The sequence below is a fragment of the Nerophis ophidion genome, linkage group LG13 (genome assembly GCF_033978795.1).
Source record: "Nerophis ophidion isolate RoL-2023_Sa linkage group LG13, RoL_Noph_v1.0, whole genome shotgun sequence".
NCBI classification, from domain to species: Eukaryota; Metazoa; Chordata; class Actinopteri; order Syngnathiformes; family Syngnathidae; genus Nerophis; species Nerophis ophidion.
The window spans coordinates 52,614,413-52,635,036 of NC_084623.1; the positions used below are offsets into that span (position 1 = coordinate 52,614,413).

The 20,624-nt window shown below is 36.4% G+C and overlaps 2 protein-coding genes across 2 annotated transcripts in view; both read left to right on the forward strand.

Annotated features, from left to right (window-relative positions):
- cpda (carboxypeptidase D, a) overlaps positions 1-3,991 on the forward strand; it is an 84,579-nt gene extending 80,588 nt beyond the window's left edge. Inside the window, exon 21 of the mRNA XM_061919199.1 lies at positions 379-3,991. Within this exon, the coding sequence (XP_061775183.1) occupies positions 379-605 (227 nt within the window). The 3' untranslated portion in view covers positions 606-3,991. The remainder of the gene's footprint in view (positions 1-378) is intronic.
- A 10,189-nt stretch (positions 3,992-14,180) lies between these two features.
- Positions 14,181-20,624, forward strand: part of gosr1 (golgi SNAP receptor complex member 1) — a 48,209-nt gene continuing 41,765 nt past the window's right edge. Inside the window, exons 1-2 of the mRNA XM_061919200.1 lie at positions 14,181-14,302; positions 14,658-14,769. Coding sequence (XP_061775184.1) covers positions 14,269-14,302; positions 14,658-14,769 — 146 coding nt within the window. The 5' untranslated portion in view covers positions 14,181-14,268. The remainder of the gene's footprint in view (positions 14,303-14,657; positions 14,770-20,624) is intronic.

Below are 20,624 nucleotides of genomic sequence, written 5' to 3' on the forward strand. Positions count from 1 at the left end.
TATTTATTTATATATATATGTATATATATATATATATATATAGTATGTAATATATATTAAATATTATATAATATGTATATATATATATGTATGTATGTATATATATATATATGTAAAAAATATTTGAAAATATATATACCCCTGCCACTCCCCACCCCCACCACACCTCAACAAACTCCCCTCCCCCATCTCCCGAATTTGGAGGTCTCAAGGTTGGCAACTATGACTTAGGCCTACTACGCTACTGTATTAATGTCAGTCCTTACGGTTGAAACTTATGGAACAAAGTGTTTTCCGAGGCCTTACTTGGTGAAAGGAGTTGACAGTAACGGGGTCTCTCTCATTCACGCCCACCTCGCCGGCGCCTCTCCCCCGCAGCCGCCTCCATGACGGCGCTGGTGGTGACGGCGTGCATCATCTGGTGCGTGTGCGCCGCCAAGTCCAACCGGCAGAAGGACGGCTTCCACCGCCTGCGGCAGCACCGGGACGACTACGACGACGAGATCCGGCTCACCTCCATGGGCTCCAAGAAGTCCCTCCTGGCGCACGAGTTCCAGGACGAGAGCGAGAGCGACGAGGAGACGCTGTACGCCAACAAAATCTGAGCTTTTGTTGTGGGAACACCGAGCAATACCGGCGAACTTCCTCTTTCGAGACTGACGCCAGACTGAGGAAGACAGTTTTTTTTTTTTTGCAGCGACGCGTTCACAGCCAGTAAATCTCAGTTACCTCACCAGTCACGAAATCCTGCCGATGCCTTCCTTTGTCACCTAAAAACGTGCATCGCTCCTCCGTCCTGCCTCAGCAAGTTCCCTGAATCCCTGAGAATGCAACAGGAATGTTTTTGTTTTCTTCCCTCCACAATAAAAGCCTCCGGCGAGCGCGTCCAATCCCGTGCCTTGGCGTCTGGAAAACTGCGACGTAGCGAAAAAGAACAAGATCTGGATGGATCCAAAAGAATCCTCTTGCACATTCTGCGTGCGTGGTTCCATCAAGGGAGAGACTCCAAAGGGCGAGCTCCTTACACGTGATCCGCAGGAAGTGCAGGACCTTGGCGACTTTTTTTTTTTTTTTGCACTGAAAGAAGAAATCTGCCTGAGGAAGAAGAGAAAAATTAATAATCTCAAAGAGAATGTCTTTTTTTTTTTTTATCTTGTTTTTATAGGTTTTTTTCAACGGTTGTGTGAAAAAGGCAAGTATCCGACTCGTTCATGTCAAAGTCTGCCCTCGCTTTAATCAAGGATGTCCCAGTTAGAGATTGACCGATTTTGGGGGCCGATATTTGGCGTTTGGGTTTTATTTTCTATTGGTATCGGCTTTTTAAAAAATATGTAAACAAAATTGCAAATATGGCACAATTATTTAGAGGAAGTGTCAAAAAATGGGTATTCGAATGAATCACGATTCCTATGATTATTAATCGATTAAAAAAATTAAAAAAACATTTTTTTTTCTTTTTAAATAAGTCTTTTCCAGCCAGGCAAATCATATTGTTATACAAATAAGTGCTACAAATATTGTTTATTTTATGGAGGAATGTAGTTAATCATAGAAATGGCACCCGTTGTTATCAAAGTGCTGATGATGAATCGAGACTCGTTTTGAATGGAATCGTTACCCCCAAGAATCGAATCGTGTGCTAACCAAAGAATCACAGCTCTAGTATTTAAATAAAAAAAAATAGGAAAGTAGATAAATAACCACACTGGAAAAAATGGTAAAGTAAAAAAAATATACCAATGGAAAAAATTAAAAATGGTCTTGATAAAGTTTTTTTTTTTTTTTTTTTTTAAATTGATTTTTGAATGAATCACGATTGTTATCAGTAACGATTCTTAATTTTTTAAAATATTTTTTTATTTATCAGTCTATTCCACTCTGGCAAATGATATTTGTGATGTATTTTATGGAGGAATGTAGTTAATCATAGAAATGGCACCCATTGTTATCAAAGTATTTATGATGAATCGAGAATCGTTTTGAATGGAATCGTTACCCCCAAGAATCGAATCGTGTGCTGACCAAAGAATCACAGCTCTAGTATTTAAATAAAAAAAAATAGGAAAGTAGATAAATAACCACACTGGAAAAAATGCAAAAGTAAAAAAAAATATGCCAATGCAAAAAATTAAAAATGGTCTTGATAAGGTTTTTAAAAAAATAAAAATAAAAAATAGATTTTTGAATGAATCACGATTGTTATTTGTAACGATTCTTAATTTTTTTTTAAATATTTTTTTATTTATCAGTCTATTCCACTCTGGCAAATGATATTTGTGATGTATTTTATGGAGGAATGTAGTTAATCATAGAAACAGCACCTGTTGTTATCAAAGTATTGATGATGAGTCGAGAATCGTTTTGAATGGAATCGTTACCCCCAAGAATCGAATCGTGTGCTGACCAAAGAATCACAGCTCTAGTATTTAAATAAAAAAAAATAGGAAAGTAGATAAATAACCACACTGGAAAAAATGCAAAAGTAAAAAAAATATGCCAATGGAAAAAATTAAAAATGGTCTTGATAAAGTTTTTTTTTTTTAAATAAAAAAAAATTGATTTTTGAATGAATCACGATTGTTATTTGTAACGATTTTTAATTTTTTTTAAATATTTTTTTATTTATTAGTCTATTCCACTCTGGCAAATGATATTTGTGATGTATTTTATGGAGGAATGTAGTTAATCATAGAAATGGCACCCGTTGTTATCAAAGTACTGATGATGAATCGAGAATCGTTTTGAATGGAATCGTTACCCCCAAGAATCGAATCGTGTGCTGACCAAAGAATCACAGCTCTAGTATTTAAATAAAAAAAAATAGGAAAGTAGATAAATAACCACACTGGAAAAAATGCAAAAGTAAAAAAAATATGCCAATGGAAAAAATTAAAAATGGTCTTGATAAGGTTTTTTTTTTTTAATTTAAAAATAGATTTTTGAATGAATCACGATTATTTGTAACGATTCTTAATTTTTTTTTAATATTTTTTTTTTTTATTAGTCTATTCCACTCTGGCAAATGATATTTGTGATGTATTTTATGGAGGAATGTAGTTAATCATAGAAATGGCACCCATTATTATCAAAGTATTGATGATGAATCGTTTTGAATGGAATCGTTACTCCCCAAGAATCGAATCATGTGGTGACCAAAGATTCACAGCACTAGTATTTAAAAAAATTAATTAAGAAAATGTGAAGTAGATAAATAACCACACTGAAAAATATGCCTCTCTTAAAGAGTAAAAAAATATATTTTAATGGTAAAAAAAAAATCCGCCAATTGAAAAAAGTCTAAATTGTCTTGTGAAGGTTAAAAAAAACAAAAAAATATTTTTGAATGAATCATGATTGTTATTTGAAACGATTCTTAATTATTATTTTTTTTTCTAATTCATAAGTATTTTCCACTCTGGCAAATGATATTGTTGATGTAGATGCTCATATTTGTTGTACATGTAAGTACTTCAAAGATTGTTTATTTTATGGAGGAATGTAGTTAATCATAGAAATGGCACCCATAGTTATCAAAGTATTTATGATGAATCGAGAATCATTTTGAATGGAATCGTTACCCCCAAGAATCGAATCGTGTGCTAACCAAAGAATCACAGCTCTAGTATTTAAATTAAAAAAAATAGGAAAGTAGATAAATAACCACACTGGAAAAAATGCATCTCTTAAAAAGTAAAAAAAAATGGTTAAAAAAAATCCGCCAATTGAAAAAAAGTCCAAATTTTCTTCATAAGGTTTTAAAAACAAAAAAAAGATTTTTGAATGAATCACGATTGTTATTTGTAATGATTCTTTAAATTTTTTTGTTTTTTTTTGTTTTTTATCAGTCTTTTCCACTCTGGCAAATCATATTTTTGATATATTTTATGGAGTTATGCAGTTAATTATAGAACTGATGAATCGAGAATCGTTTTGAATGGAATCGTTGCTCCCCAAGAATGGTAACCAAATATTCACAGCACTAGTATTTAAATTTTTTTTTTAAAATAGCGAAGTAGATAAATAATCACACTGGAAAAAATGCCTCCCTTAAAGAGTAAAAAAAATTTGTAAAAAAAATCCGCCAATTGAAAAAAAGTCCAAATTGTCTTCATAAGGTTTTAAAAAAATAAATAGATTTTTGAATGAATCACGATTGTTATTTGTAACGATTCTTTATTTATTTATTATTTTTTTATCAGTCTTTTCCACTCTGGCAAATCATATTTTTGATATATTTTATGGAGGAATGCAGTTAATTATAGAACTGATGAATCTAGAATCGTTTTGAATGGAATCGTTGCTCCCCAAGAATGGTAACCAAATATTCACAGCACTAGTATTTAAAAAAAAAAAAGTAAAATAGCGACGTAGATAAATAACCACACTGGAAAAAATGCCTCTCTTAAAGAGTAAAAAAAAATGGTAAAAAAAATCCGCCAATTGAAAAAAAAGTCCAAATTGTCTTCATAAGGTTTTAAAAAAATAAATAGATTTTTGAATGAATCACGATTGTTATTTGTAACGATTCTTTATTTTTCTTTTTTTTTAATTTATCAGTCTTTTCCACTCTGGCAAATCATATTTTTGATATATTTTATGGAGTTATGCAGTTAATTATAGAACTGATGAATCGAAAAATCGTTTTGAATAGAATTGTTGCTCCCCAAGAATGGTAACCAAATATTCTGCAAAAGTACTGCAAATTACTATCGGCTTCCTTACTACTAGTAATCGGTATCGGTATCGGCCCTGAAAAACATTGTTTCCTAAAAAAAACCATGTTGAAACAAATAGCCTTGTCAAGCTGTTTACAGACATGTACTTACTGCTACTTAATATCGGCCTCCTTGCTACAATCGGTATCAGTATCGACCCTGAAAAACATTGTTTCGTAAAAAAATAATAAAGTTTAAACAACTTAAAGCCTTATCAGGCTGTTTACTGACACGTACCATTCATGTTGAAGTAACTTACTGCAAATTAATATCGGCCTCCTTGCCAATAATCGGTATCCGTATCGGTCCTGAAAACATTGTTTCCTAAAAAAAAAAACAAGTTAAAACAACTTAAAGCCTTGTCAAACTGTTTACTGACGTGTATTATTCATGTCGAAATGACTTTTACTGCAAATTACTATCGGCTTCCTTACTACTAGTAATCGGTATCGGTATCGGCCCTGAAAAACATTGTTTCCTAAAAAAAAAACATGTTGAAACAAATAGCCTTGTCAAGCTGTTTACAGACATGTACCAGTCATGTTGAAATAACCCAACTGCAAATTAATATCAGCCTCCTTACTACTAATAATCGGTATCAGTATCGGTCCTGAAAAACATTGTTTCGTAAAAAAAATCAAGTTTAAACAACTTAAGGCCTTGTCAGGCTGTTTACTTACACGAACCATTCATGTTGAAATATCTTACTGCTACTTAATATCGGCCTCCTTGCCAATAATCGGTATCCGTATCGGTCCTGAAAACATTGTTTCCTATAAAAAAACAAGTTAAAACAACTTAAAGCCTTGTCAAACTGTTTACTGAGGTGTATTATTCATATCGAAATGACTTTTACTGCAAATTACTATCGGCTTCCTTACTACTAGTAATCGGTATCGGTATCGGCCCTGAAAAACATTGTTTCCTAAAAAAACATGTTGAAACAAATAGCCTTGTCAAGCTGTTTACAGACATGTACCAGTCATGTTGAAATAACCCAACTGCAAATTAATATCGGCCTCCTTACTACCAATAATCGGTATCAGTATCGGCCCTGAAAAACATTGTTTTGTAAAAAAAATCAAGTTTAAACAACTTAAAGCCTTGTCAGGCTGTTTACTGACATGTACCATTCATGTTGAAATAACTTACTGCTACTTAATATCGGCCTCCTTGCCAATAATCGGTATCCATATCGGTCCTGAAAACATTGTTTCCTATAAAAAATCAAGTTAAACAACTTAAAGCCTTGTCAGGCTGTTTACGGACACGTACCATTCATGTTGAAATAACTTACTGCAAATTAATATCGGCCTCCTTGCCAATAATCGGTATCCGTATCGGTCCTGAAAACATTGTTTCCTAAAAAAAAAAACAAGTTAAAACAACTTAAAGCTTTGTCAAACTGTTTACTGACGTGTATTATTCATGTCGAAATGACTTTTACTGCAAATTACTATCGGCTTCCTTACTACTAGTAATCGGTATCGGTATCGGCCCTGAAAAACATTGTTTCCTAAAAAAAAAACATGTTGAAACAAATAGCCTTGTCAAGCTGTTTACAGACATGTACCAGTCATGTTGAAATAACCCAACTGCAAATGAATATCGGCCTTCTTACTACTAATAATCGGTATCAGTATCGGCCCTGAAAAACATCGTTTAAAAAAAAATTAAAGGTTAAACAACTTAAAGCCCTGTCAGGCTGTTTACTTACACGAACCATTCATGTTGAAATAACTTACTGCAAATTAATATCAGCCTCTTTGCTAATAATCGGTATCCGTATCGGTCCTGAAAACATTGTTTCCTAAAAAAAAAAACAAGTTAAAACAACTTAAAGCCTTGTCAGGCTGTTTACTGACACGTACCATTCATGTTGAAATAACTTACTGCTACTTAATATCGGCCTCCTTGCCAATAATCGGTATCAGTATCGGTCCTGAAAACATTGTTTCCTATAAAAAAACCAAGTTTAAACAACTTAAAGCCTTGTCAGGCTGTTTACTGACACGTACCATTCATGTTGAAATAACTTACTGCAAATTAATATCGGCCTCCTTGCCAATAATCGGTATCCGTATCGGTCCTGAAAACATTGTTTCCTATAAAAAAACAAGTTAAAACAACTTAAAGCCTTGTCAAACTGTTTACTGACGTTTATTATTCATGTCGAAATGACTTTTACTGCAAATTACTATCGGCCTCCTTGACTACTACTAATCGGTATCAGTATCGGCCCTGGAAAAGCCATATCGCTCGATCTCTAGTCCAGATGTCATCGGAAAGACCTCATCTCCGGAAGTAGACCTCGGTGTCGGTCCGTCCACGCCTGACCTTGTGTTCAACAGAGTTTATTGATGAAAGGTCAAAGCAAATCAGCGCTTCTTAAAGTGTCAAATGTGACTTGTTGTCTAAGACTTGCCTTCATTTCCACTTTCGCCCCCTCATCCCTAAACAAATATTCTTCTTCAGCACATCTTGTCATGCCGTGTGTGACACTTTTGTACATATTTTTATTGACAAAGTCCGAGTGGGACTTTTGAGAGGAGTCGTGCGGTGTTTGGTGTGAAGATTTGATATGAAAAGTGAACATTTGAATCGGAGAGACGTCCACGCAGCCTCAGAACACAAATAAAATATCTCACAACATGCAGTGCTGGTGGAGTCTTTTTTTCATTTATTTATTTATTTGGATCAATTTTAACAATAACATACAAAAGTACAAAAAAAACAATTGATGTGAGGTGAGGGTTGTGCTCCCACACATGGCCAACAGAGGGCGCCATTAGTTATTTCAACCTTCACCAGACGACAAATCCCTGGAAAGTAGTAAATATTTGAAAATCAAAAAATAAATGACAAAGTTTAATTAAAAAAAAATCTAGTTTTGATTAGTCTTTAATTTCTTCAATACTCAAAAATCAAAAATATTTACTACTTTTGCTACTTTCCGGGGATTTGTCATCTGGTGAAGGTTGAAAAAACCAATGGCGCCCTCTGTTGGCCATGTGTGGGAGCACAACCCCCAGTGAACTATGTACTGCTTTTGTTGTTGTTCATATTTAACAATAACATACAAAAGTACAAGAAAAATCAGTACATAAAGTAGTTCAGTGAGGTTTGTGCTCCCACACATGGCCAACAGAGGGCGCCATTAGTCATTTCAACCTTCACCAGACGACAAATCCCTGGAAAATAGTAAATATTTTTGACTCAAAATGTTTGAAAATCAAAAAAATAAATTATAAAGTTTAATTTAGAAAAAATCTAGTTTTGATTAGTCTTTAATTTCTTAAATACTCAAAAATATTTACTACTTTTGCTACTTTATGGGGATTTGTCATCTGCTGAAGGTTGAAATAACTAATGGCGCCCTCTGTTGGCCATGTGTGGGATCACACAACCCCCACTGAACTATGTACTGCTTTTGTTGTTGTTCATATATAACAATAACATACAAAAGTACAAGAAAAATAAGTACATAAAGTAGTTCAGTTAGATTGGTGTTCCCACACATGGCCAACAGAGGGCGCCATTAGTTATTTCAACCTTCACCAGACACATCCCCGGAAAGTAGTAAATATTTTTTACTTAAAATGTTTGAAAATCAAAAAAATTAATTATAAAGTTTAATTAAAAAAGAATCTAGTTTTGATTAGTCTTTAATTTCTTAAATACTCAAAAATATTTACTACTTTTGCTACTTTACGGGGATTTGTCGTCTGGTGAAGTTTGAAATAACTAATGGCGCCCTCTGTTGGCCATGTGTGGGAGCACAACCACCACTGAACTATGTACTGCTTTTGTTGTTGTTCATATTTAACAATAACATACAAAAGTACAAGAAAAATCAGTACATGAAGTAGTTCAGTGAGATTTGTGTCCCACACATGGCCAACAGAGGGCGCCATTAGTTATTTCAACCTTCACCAGACACATCCCCGGAAAGTAGTAAATATTTTTGACTCAAAATATTTGAAAATCAAAAAAATAAACTATAAAGTTTAATTGAAAAAAAATGTAGTTTTGATTAGTCTTTAATTTCTTCAATACTCAAAAATCTAAAATATTTACTACTTTTGCTACTTTTCGGGGATTTGTCCTCTCGTGAAGGCTGAAATATCTAATGGCGCCCTCTGTTGGCCATGTGTGAACTATGTACTACTTTTTTTGTTGTTCATATTCAACAATAACATACAAAAGTACAAGAAAAATCAGTACATTAAGTAGTTCAGTGAGGTTTGTGCTCCCACACATGGCCAACAGAGGGCGCCATTAGTTATTTCAACCTTCACCAGACGACAAATCCCTGGAAAATAGTAAATATTTTTGACTCAAAATGTTTGAAAATCAAAAAAATAAGTTATAAAGTTTGATTTAGAAAAAATCTAGTTTTGATTAGTCTTTAATTTCTTCAATACTCAAAAATATTTACTACTTTTGCTACTTTTCGAGGATTTGTCAGTTGGTGATGGTTGAAATAACCAATGGCGCCCTCTGTTGGCCATGTGTGGCAGCACAACCCCCACTGAACTATGTACTGCTTTTGTTGTTGTTCATATTTAACAATAACATACAAAAGTACAAGAAAAATCAGTACATGAAGTAGTTCAGTGAGATTTGTGCTCCCACACATGGCCAAAAGAGGGCGCCATTAATTATTTCACCCTTCACCAGACGACAAATCCCTGGAAAATAGTAAATATTTTTGACTCAAAATGTTTGAAAATCAAAAAAATAAATTATAAAGTTTAATTTAAAAAAAATCTAGTTTTGATTGGTCTTTAATTTCTTAAACACTCAAAAATCTAAAATATTTTCTACTTTTGCTACTTTTCGGGGATTTGTCCTCTCGTGATGGCTGAAATATCTAATGGCGCCCTCTGTTGGCCATGTGTGAACTATGTACTACTTTTGTTGATGTTCATATTTAACAATAACATACAAAAGTACAAGAAAAATCAGTACATAAAGTAGTTCAGTGAGGTTTGTGCTCCCACACATGGCCAACAGAGGGCGCCATTAGTTATTTCACCCTTCACCAGACGACAAATCCCTGGAAAATAGTAAATATTTTTGACTCAAAATGTTTGAAAATCAAAAAAATAAGTTATAAAGTTTGATTTAGAAAAAATGTAGTTTTGATTAGTATTTAATTTCTTAAATACTCAAAAATATTTACTACTTTTGCTACTTTTAGGGGATTTGTCGCCTGGTGAAGGTTGAAATAACCAATGGCGCCCTCTGTTGACCATGTGTGGGAGCACAACCCCCAGTGAACTATGTACTGCTTTTGTTGTTGTTCATATTTAACAATAACATACAAAAGTACAAGAAAAATAAGTACATAAAGTAGTTCAGTTAGATTGGTGCTCCCACACATGGCCAACAGAGGGCGCCATTAGTTATTTCAACCTTCACCAGACGACAAATCCCTGGAAAATAGTAAATATTTTTGACTCAAAATGTTTGAAAATCAAAAAAATAAATTATAAAGTTTAATTTAGAAAAAGTCTAGTTTTGATTAGTCTTTAATTTCTTCAATACTCAAAAATAAAAAATATTTACTGTTTTTGCTACTTTTCGAGGATTTGTCAGTTGGTGATGGTTGAAATAACTAATGGCGCCCTCTGTTGGCCATGTGTGGCAGCACAACCCCCACTGAACTACTTAATGTACTGCTTTTGTTGTTGTTCATATTTAACAATAACATACAAAAGTACAAGAAAAATCAGTACATGAAGTAGTTCAGTGAGATTTGTGCTCCCACACATGGCCAAAAGAGGGCGCCATTAGTTATTTCACCCTTCACCAGACGACAAATCCCTGGAAAATAGTAAATATTTTTGACTCAAAATATTTGAAAATCAAAAAATAAATGATAAAGTTTAATTTAAAAAATCTAGTTTTGATTGGTCTTTCATTTCTTAAACACTCAAAAATCTAAAATATCTTCTACTTTTGCTACTTTTTGGGGATTTGTGCTCTCGTGATGGCTGAAATATCTAATGGCGCCCTCTGTTGGCCAGGTGTGAACTATGTACTGCTTTTGTTGTTGTTCATATTTAACAATAACATACAAAAGTACAAGAAAAATCAGTACATTAAGTAGTTCAGTGAGATTTGTGCTCCCACACATGGCCAAAAGAGGGCGCCATCAATTATTTCACCCTTCACCAGACGACAAATCCCTGGAAAATAGTAAATATTTTTGACTCAAAATATTTGAAAATCAAAAAATAAATGATAAAGTTTAATTTAAAAAATCTAGTTTTGATTGGTCTTTCATTTCTTAAACACTCAAAAATCTAAAATATCTTCTACTTTTGCTACTTTTTGGGGATTTGTGCTCTCGTGATGGCTGAAATATCTAATGGCGCCCTCTGTTGGCCAGGTGTGAACTATGTACTGCTTTTGTTGTTGTTCATATTTAACAATAACATACAAAAGTACAAGAAAAATCAGTACATTAAGTAGTTCAGTGAGATTTGTGCTCCCACACATGGCCAACAGAGGGCGCCATTAGTTATTTCAACCTTCACCAGACGACAAATCCCCGGAAAGTAGTAAAAGAAGTAAATCTTTTTGATTGTTGAGTATTTAAGGAATTAAAAACCAATCAAAACTAGAATTTTTTTTTTTAATTAAATGTTATAGTTTGTTTTTTTATTTTATTAATATGTTTTATTGTATAAATACATAAAATATAAAAGTATATATATATTAAAAAAGGTCTATTTACCGAGAAAAAAGTAGTATATAATTTAGTGGTGGTTGTGCTCCCACACATGGCCAACAGAGGGCACCATTAGTTATTTCAACCTTCACCAGACGACAAATCCCCGGAAAGTAGCAAAAGAAGTAAATCTTTCTGATTGTTGAGTATTTAAGAAATTAAAAACCAATCAAAACTAGAAATTATTTTTTTTATTAAATGTTATAGTTTGTTTTTTTATTTTATTAATATGTTTTATTGTATAAATACATAAAATATAAAAGTATATATATTAAAAAAAGGTCTATTTACCGAGAAAAAATAAGTATATAATTTAGTGGTGGTTGTGCTCCCGCATATGACCAACAGAGGGCGCTCTGTTTTAACGTTCACCAGATGACAAATCCCGGAAGGTAGAAAAAATAGTAAATATTTTTGGATTATTGGGTGTTTAAGAAATCAAAGACCAATCAAGACTAGACATGTATTTTTAAATAAAATGTTGTAATATATATGTTTTTACATTATTTTTTTCCTTATATATGAAAATAAAATATAATAGTACTAGAAAAAAAAACTGTTTATCTAGCAAAATAAAAGCAGTACATAGTTCAATTGGGGGTTGTGCTCCCACACATGGCCAACAGAGGGCGCAATTAGTTATTTCAACGTTCCCTGTATGACAAATCCCGGAAGGTAGTAAAAGTACTAAATCTTTTTGATTCTTGAATTTTTAAGAAATCAAAGTCTAATCAAAACAACAAAAAATATGTTTTTATTAAATTTTGTAATAACATGTTTTTATTAAATTTTGTAATTTCTTTTTTCATTATATTTCTTTTTTTCCATGTATTAAATAGTTCATCAGATGACAAATCCCAGAAGGGAGCAAAAGAAGTAAATATTTTTGATTCTTGAATATTCAAGAAATCCCAGACCAATCAAAACTAGTATTTCCCCCCCAAATTCATTCTGTAATTTCATTTTTTAAATTATAATTATTTTTATCTTTGTAATAAAAATAAAATTCAAAAGCACAATGTTTATTCACCGACATAAAATCAGTACACAGTTTAGTGGAGGTTGTGCTCCCACACATTGCCACATTAAATAAAGTATAAAAGTACAAAAACGTGTATCTATCAACATAAAGCAGAGTACACGCTTTAGTGGGGGTAGTGCTACCACACATGGCCGACAGAGGGCGCTCTTTTTTAATGTTCACCAGATGACAAATCCCAAAAGGTAGCAAAAGTATTATTATGAATAATTATTAACAAATATTCAATACTAAATATAATGTATTATTCAACATTTGAAGAAATCACACACCCATCAAAATTAGGAATATACTTTTTAAATTAAGGGAGAGCCCCGCCACACGGTGGAGGAAACTCATTTTGTCCGCTTGTACCCGTGATCTTATCCTTTCGGTCATGACCCAAAGCTCATGACCATAGGTGAGGATGGGAACGTAGATCGACCGGTAAATTGAGAGCTTTGCCTTCCGGCTCAGCTCCTTCACCACAACGGATCGGTACAACGTCCGCATTACTGAAGACGCCGCACCGATCCCTTAGAGATAGGGTGAGAAGCTCTGCCATCCGGGAGGAACTCAACGTAAAGCCGCTGCTCCTCCACATGGAGAGGAGCCAGATGAGGTGGTTCGGGCATCTGGTCAGGATGCCACCCGAACGCCTCCCTAGGGAGGTGTTTAGGGCACGTCCAACCGGTAGGAGGCCACGGGAAGACCCAGGACACGTTGGGAAGACTATGTCTCCCTGCTGGCCTGGGAACGCCTCAGGATCCCCCGGTAAGAGCTAGACGAAGTGGCTGGAGATAGGGAAGTCTGGGCTTCCCTGCTTAGGCTGTTGCCCCCGCGACCCGACCTCGGATAAGCGGAAGATGATGGATGGATGGATGGGTTTTTAAATTACTTTTTTTAAAATATTTTGCACCCCCGGGATCCCGAACGGGACAAGCGGTAGAAAAAAGATGGATGGATGGATTTGTTCTCATTTTTAAAATAAAATATAAAAGTACAAAAAAAGTGTATCTATCAACAAAAAGCAGTACACAGTTCCGTGAGGGTAGTGCTACCACCCATGGCCAACAGAGGGCGCTCTTTTTAATGTTCACCAGATGACAAATCCTGGAAGGTAGCAAAAGTAATATTATTAATAAATATTTAAAAAAAAATCAATGATAAATACAGTTTATTAATGAAAATTTGAAGAAATCACCAACCTATCAAAACTAGAAATATAGTTTTTAGATTAAGTTAAAACCTTTTTTTTTACTTATAATATTCTAATAATAAATATTTTATATTTAATATATATATTTTTTTCTTACATTATTTTTAAAATAAAATATAAAAGTACAAAAACGTGTATCTATCAACATAAAGCAGTACACACTTTAGTGGGGGTAGCACTACCACACATTGCCGACAGAAGACGCTGTTTTTTAATATTCACCAGATGACAAAGGAAGCAAAAGTATTATTATTAATGAATACAAAAAAAAATCAATAATAAATATAATTTATTAATGAAAATTTGAAGAAATCACAAACCTATAAAAATGAGGAATATAGTTTTTAAAGTAAGTTTGTTTTAAATATTTTTTTACTTTTGAATGGGACAAGAAAATGGATGGATGGATTTTGCTTATTTTTAAAATAAAATACAAATGTACAAACGTGAATCTATTAACATAAATCAGTACACGATTCCGTGCTACCATGCATAGCCGACAGAGGGCGCCAGGGGTTACTTCAACGTTCATCAGATGACAAACCCCGGAAGTTGGTGACGTCTCAGAAAAACAAAGATGGCAGGAATGGGAAGCGGTAACTATTGGGAAGGTAAGAGATTTTCTTTTAACACCAAAACCAAAGTATTCACTCTATAAACCACTTCCACAGTCCCGTAAAAAAACATATTATTTTCTTTGTTATTGTGTCAACGTGTCGTGCTTACGTGTCTAACACCCGCTGCCCACAAGCTAGCAAACCACTCGCCAATAAACTTCCACATTATATCCACAAACATCCTCCAATCTACATATTTACTATTCGCTTCTGTCACACTCACTACGGCTATTAAACACAAAATGTGGAGTTTTGAATAAAATATACAAACAACAGCCGTGTTGTCGTCACTTTGACGAGCAGGTCGGAGTTGCTTTGACTTCCAAAACGGCTCTTGTTGTGTTTCCAGACCTGCGGAAAGAAGCCCGGCAGTTGGAGAACGAACTGGACCTGAAGTTGGTCTCCTTCAGCAAACTGTGCACCAGCTACAACACTTCCAGGGATGGCCGGCGAGGAGACACGTAGGGAGAATTCCCCACTTTCATCCTGGATAGCAGTTATGGCCTGTAATGCTTCCTTCTGGAGGCATACTTGCCAACCTCGAAACCTCAGAATTAGGCAGATATTCAGCAAAATCGATTCAAATACCAATCGAATCGATTCTCATTTTTTCAAAATCGATTTTTTTTTTTAATCAATCCAACAAACCACTACACAGCAATACCATAACAACGCAATCCAATTCCAAAACCGAACCTGACCCAGCGACACTCAGAACTGCAATAAACAGAGCGACTGAGAGGAGACACAAACACGACACAGAACAAACCAACAGTAATGAAACAAAATGAATATTATCAACAACAGCATCAATATTAATTATAATTTCAGCATAGCAATGATCAAAAAGGTTTATTCAGGTGTACGGCGGATAGTCGAACCTCAGATTCAGGAGGAACAGTGTGGTTTTCGTCCTGGTCGTGGAACTGTGGACCAGCTCTATACTCTCGGCAGGGTTCTTGAGGGTGCATGGGAGTTTGCCCAACCAGTCTACATGTGCTTTGTGGACTTGGAGAAGGCATTCGACCGTGTCCCTCGGGAAGTCCTGTGGGGAGTGCTCAGAGAGTATGGGGTATCGGACTGTCTTATTGTGGCGGTCCGATCCCTGTATGATCAGTGCCAGAGCTTGGTCCGCATTGCCGGCAGTAAGTCGAACACATTTCCAGTGAGGGTTGGACTCCGCCAAGGCTGTCCTTTGTCACCGATTCTGTTCATAACTTTTATGGACAGAATTTCTAGGCGCAGTCAAGGCGTTGAGGGGTTCCGGTTTGGTGACCGCAGGATTAGGTCTCTGCTTTTTGCAGATGATGTGGTCCTGATGGCTTCATCTGACCGGGATCTTCAGCTCTCACTGGATCGGTTTGCAGCCGAGTGTGAAGCGACCGGAATGAGAATCAGCACCTCCAAGTCCGAGTCCATGGTTCTCGCCCGGAAAAGGGTGGAATACCATCTCCGGGTTGGGGAGGTGACCCTGCCCCAAGTGGAGGAGTTGAAGTACCTAGGAGTCTTGATCACGAGTGAGGGAAGAGTGGATCGTGAGATCGACAGGCGGATCGGTGCGGCGTCTTCAGTAATGCGGACGTTGTACCGATCCGTTGTGGTGAAGAAGGAGCTGAGCCGGAAGGCAAAGCTCTCAATTTACTGGTCGACTTACGTTCCCATCCTCACCTATGGTCATGAGCTTTGGGTCATGACCGAAAGGATAAGATCACGGGTACAAGCGGCCGAAATGAGTTTCCTCCGCCGTGTGGCGGGTCTCTCCCTTAGAGATAGGGTGAGAAGCTCTGCCATCCGGGAGGAACTCAAAGTAAAGCCGCTGCTCCTCCACATGGAGAGGAGCCAGATGAGGTGGTTCGGGCATCTGGTCAGGATGCCACCCGAACGCCTCCCTAGGGAGGTGTTTAGGGCACGTCCAACCGGTAGGAGGCCACGGGGAAGACCCAGGACACGTTGGGAAGACTATGTCTCCCGGCTGGCCTGGGAACGCCTCGGGATCCCCCGGGAAGAGCTAGACGAAGTGGCTGGGGAAAGGGAAGTCTTGGTTTCCCTGCTTAGGCTGCTGCCCCCGCGACCCGACCTCGGTTAAGCGGAAGAAGATGGATGGAATGATCAAAAATCCCTCACTGACATTATCATTAGACATTTATAAAAATAATAAAAAAGACCAATACTGTCACAGTGGCTTATACTTGCATTGCATCTCATAAGCTTGACAACACACTGTGTCCAATGTTTTCACAAAGATAAAATAAGTCATATTTTTGGTTCGTTTAATAGTTAAAACAAATTTACATTATTGCAATCAGTTGATAAAACATTGTCCTTTACAATTATAAAAGCTTTTAAAAAAAAAAAAGCTACTACTCTGTTAGCATGTCAGCAGACTGGGGTAGATCCTGCTGAAATCCCTCCATCCATCCATTTTCTACTGCTTATTCCCTTTTGGGGTCGCGGGGGGTGCTGGCGCCTATCTCAGCTACAATCGGGCGGAAGGCAGGGTACACCCTGGACAAGTCGCCACCTCATCGCAGGGCCAACACAGATAGACAGACAACATTCACACTTACATTCACACACTAGGGCCAATTTAGTGTTGCCAATAAACCTATCCCCAGGTGCCTGAAATCCTATGTATTGAATGAATACAGAATCGTTTTGAATCGTAAAAATATCGTTATTGAATCAAGAATCGAATCAAATTGTAAAAAAATTGATATATTATCGAATCGTGACCCCAAGAATCGATATTGAATCGAATCGTGGGACACCCAAAGATTCACAACCTTCTTACATACGTCACATACGTATACGCCCTCGCGGGGCAGAGAGGTAGCAGCAAGGGTAACGTTAGCTGTGATGCTAGCGGAGCCGTGCGAGTGGTAATACGAGAGAAAGAAGGTGCGAATGAAGGAAGAATTAATTCCCATGAAAAGCAGCTGGGCGTTCATCGTCTGGCGGTGGTTTGGCTTCAAGTGGGAATATGTCGAACAGAAAACTGTAATTTGTCAAGTGTGGGCTAAAAGTGTTGCTACAAAAAGTAGCATTACTGCTAATATGTAGCATCATTTGAAAAGTCACCTGCTAGAGAATGAAGAGTGATTACTCCGCTTGTCAACATAACCGTTCGGTGCCACACGCCCACATCGTCAAAATGCATAAAATGTTATAAATGAGCATATATTAATGCAGTATGAACAAGAATGTTTTAATGTAGACACATAGAATCATCATACTGCTGTGATTAAATGCATCAAGTGTTCATTCAAGGCTAAGGCAAAATATCGAGATATATATCGTGTATCGCGATATGGCCTAAAAATATCGAGATATTAAAAAAAGGCCATATCTCCTAGTCCTAATTCTATGTGTCTACATTAAAACATTTTAGTTCATACTGCATTAATATATGCTCATTTGTTTTTACTTTCATGCAGAGAGGGAAATCACAACTAAGTCAGTTGACTAAAACTATTTATTAAACTTTTATTAAGCAGTGGCACAAACATTCATGTCATTTCCAAAAAAAAGAAAGTGCAAGATTGTCAGAGACATTTTAAAACAAGCTATTAGTGCACTTTTGTGCATGATGTCACTAAGATGACATATCAAAACAATAGTGTACTTTTTGTACAGAACACCACTAAAATAGTTTAAAACAGTGGTCCCCAACCTTTGGTGCACTAATTGTAAGTGTATATTGTGTTTTTATGTTGATTTAATAAAAATAAATTAAAAAAAATATATATATATATTATTTTTTTTTTAATACAAATTAATAAAAATGTCTTCTGCGGCCCGGTACCAATCGGGCCACGGCCCTTAAAACAAATAAAGTGCACTTTTGTGCATGATGTCACACAAGATATTTCAATAACTGTCAAAATAAAAATGAGCTGCATAATAGGAAACCAAATCACTATGTGGTGGGTAACTTTAAACGTTATCTCCTTATGTTGTTCTTTTTTTTTTTTAATACGGTGTTGATCTGGAAATGGTTGCCTCTGCATTTTGTCGGTGTGGCACCGAATGGAGATGTTGACATGCGGAGTTTCAAGCACTCTTCATTCTCAAGCAGGTGACTTTTCAAATGATGCTACACATTAGCAGTAATGCTACTTTTTGTAGCAACACTGTTGCCCCACACTTGACAAATTACGGTTGTTTTTCTGACATATTCCCACTTGAAGCCAAACCACCGCCAGATAATGCACCCCTGCTGTTTTTCTTGAGAATTAATTATTCATTATTCACTAGATTTGCACCTTCTTTCTCTCGTATTACCACTCGCACGGCTTCGCTAGCATCACAGCTAACGTTACCCATGCTGCTACCTCTCTGCTCCGCGAGGGCGTATACGTATGTGACGTATGTAAGGTGTGCTTGCTGTCTGTGAGAAGAGACAAGAAAGAGTGTGAAGAGCCTGTAGTGTAATGCCCGCAGCTATAAGCAACTGCGTGAGAACGTATACTCGAATATCACGATATAGTCATTTTCTATATCGCACAGAGACAAACCCGCGATACATCGAGGAATATCGATATATCAGCCAGCCTTAGCCTGTATTGCTTCCTGCTGGAGGGTGTGCTAGAGCAGTGTTTTTCTACCCCTGGTGTATTTTTTGCAAACTAGTAATTATAGTTTGCAAATGATGTGTCGGTGTTAGGTGTCGGTGCTGTCTAGAGCTCGGCAGAGTAATACTCTTACATATCAGTAAGTGCCAGCCAGTAGCTAATTGTGCTGTAGATTTTGGAAACACCGGGAGGCAGCGTGCAGGTCGAAAGATATCTAATACTTAAACCAAAAATAAACAAAAGGTGAAAGCCCCGAAGAAAAGGCATTGAAGCTTAGGGATGGCTACGCAGAACGAAACTAAAACTGAACTGGCTAGAAAAGTAAACAAAAACAGAATGCTGGACGACAGCAAAGACTTACATTTTTGATTGATCGATTGAAACTTTTATTAGTAGATCGCACAGTTCATTACATATTCCGTACAATTGACCACTAAATGGTAACACCCGGAAAAGTTTTTCAACTTGTTTAAGTAGGGGTCTATGTTAATCAATTCATGGTACAAATATATACTATCGGAATAATACAGTCATCACACAAGTTAATCATCAGAGTATATACATTGAATTATTTACGTTATTTACAATCCGGGGAACATTCACAATCACGTTCACACACTAGGGCCAATGTAGTGTTGCCAATATTCTTGATCGCTAAAACAAAGTAGATGCAGGAAATATCGCTCAAAGAAAGACATGCTACAGAAAAATACCCAAAAAAGAGAAAAAGACACCGAAATAGGAGCGCAAGAAAATAACCAAAACACTACACACAGGAAAACAGCAAATGACTCAAATGAAGTCACGGCGTGATGTGATAGGTGGTGACAATACACCTACTTTGAGATAAAAGCTATAGTGATGCATGCTTGTTTATGGTTTAAAGCAGGGGTGCCCACACTTTTTCTGCAGGCGAGACACTTTTCAATTGACCAACTCGAGGGGATCTACGTCATTTATATATATCATTTATATTTATTTATTTATGAAAGAGACATTTTTGTAAACAAGTTAAATGTGTTTAATGATAACACAAGCATGTGTAACACATATAGATGTCTTTCTTTCACAAAGACAAGAATATAAGTTGGTGTATTACCTGATTCTGATGACTTGCATTGATTGGAATCAGACAGTAATGATGATAACGCCCACATTTTCAAATGGAGGAGAAAAAAAGTTGTCCTTTCTGTACAATACCACATGAAAGTGGTTGGTTTTTGGCATCTAATTCATCCAGCTTCCATACACTTTACAAGAAAAACATTGGCGGCAAATTCCGTAGCTTGCTTGATTGACATTCACGGCACCCGAGGGTCTTGTGAGATGACGCTGGCTGCTGCCAGTTCATTATTATGAAAAAATGACAGAGAGGAAGGCGAGAAACACTTTTTATTTCAACAGACTTTCGCGCCGTCCCTTCCGTCAAAACTCTAAAGGCCGACTGCACATTTCCTATCGTCACAATAAAAGCCCTGCTTCATGCTGCCTGCGCTAACAAAATAAGAGTCTCGGAAAGCTGGCGTGCACAAGTGATGTGCACGCCAGCTTTCTGAGGGATCGCTTGTGCACGCCAGTTTTCCGAGACTCTGTATTTAGTTAGCGCAGGCAGCATGAAGCAGGGCTTTTATTGTGAAGATAGGAAATGTGCAGTCAGCCTTTAGAGTTTTGACGGAAGGTACGGCGCGAGAGTCTGTTGAAATAAAAAGTGTTTCTCGCCTTCCTCTCGGTCATATTTTCATAAT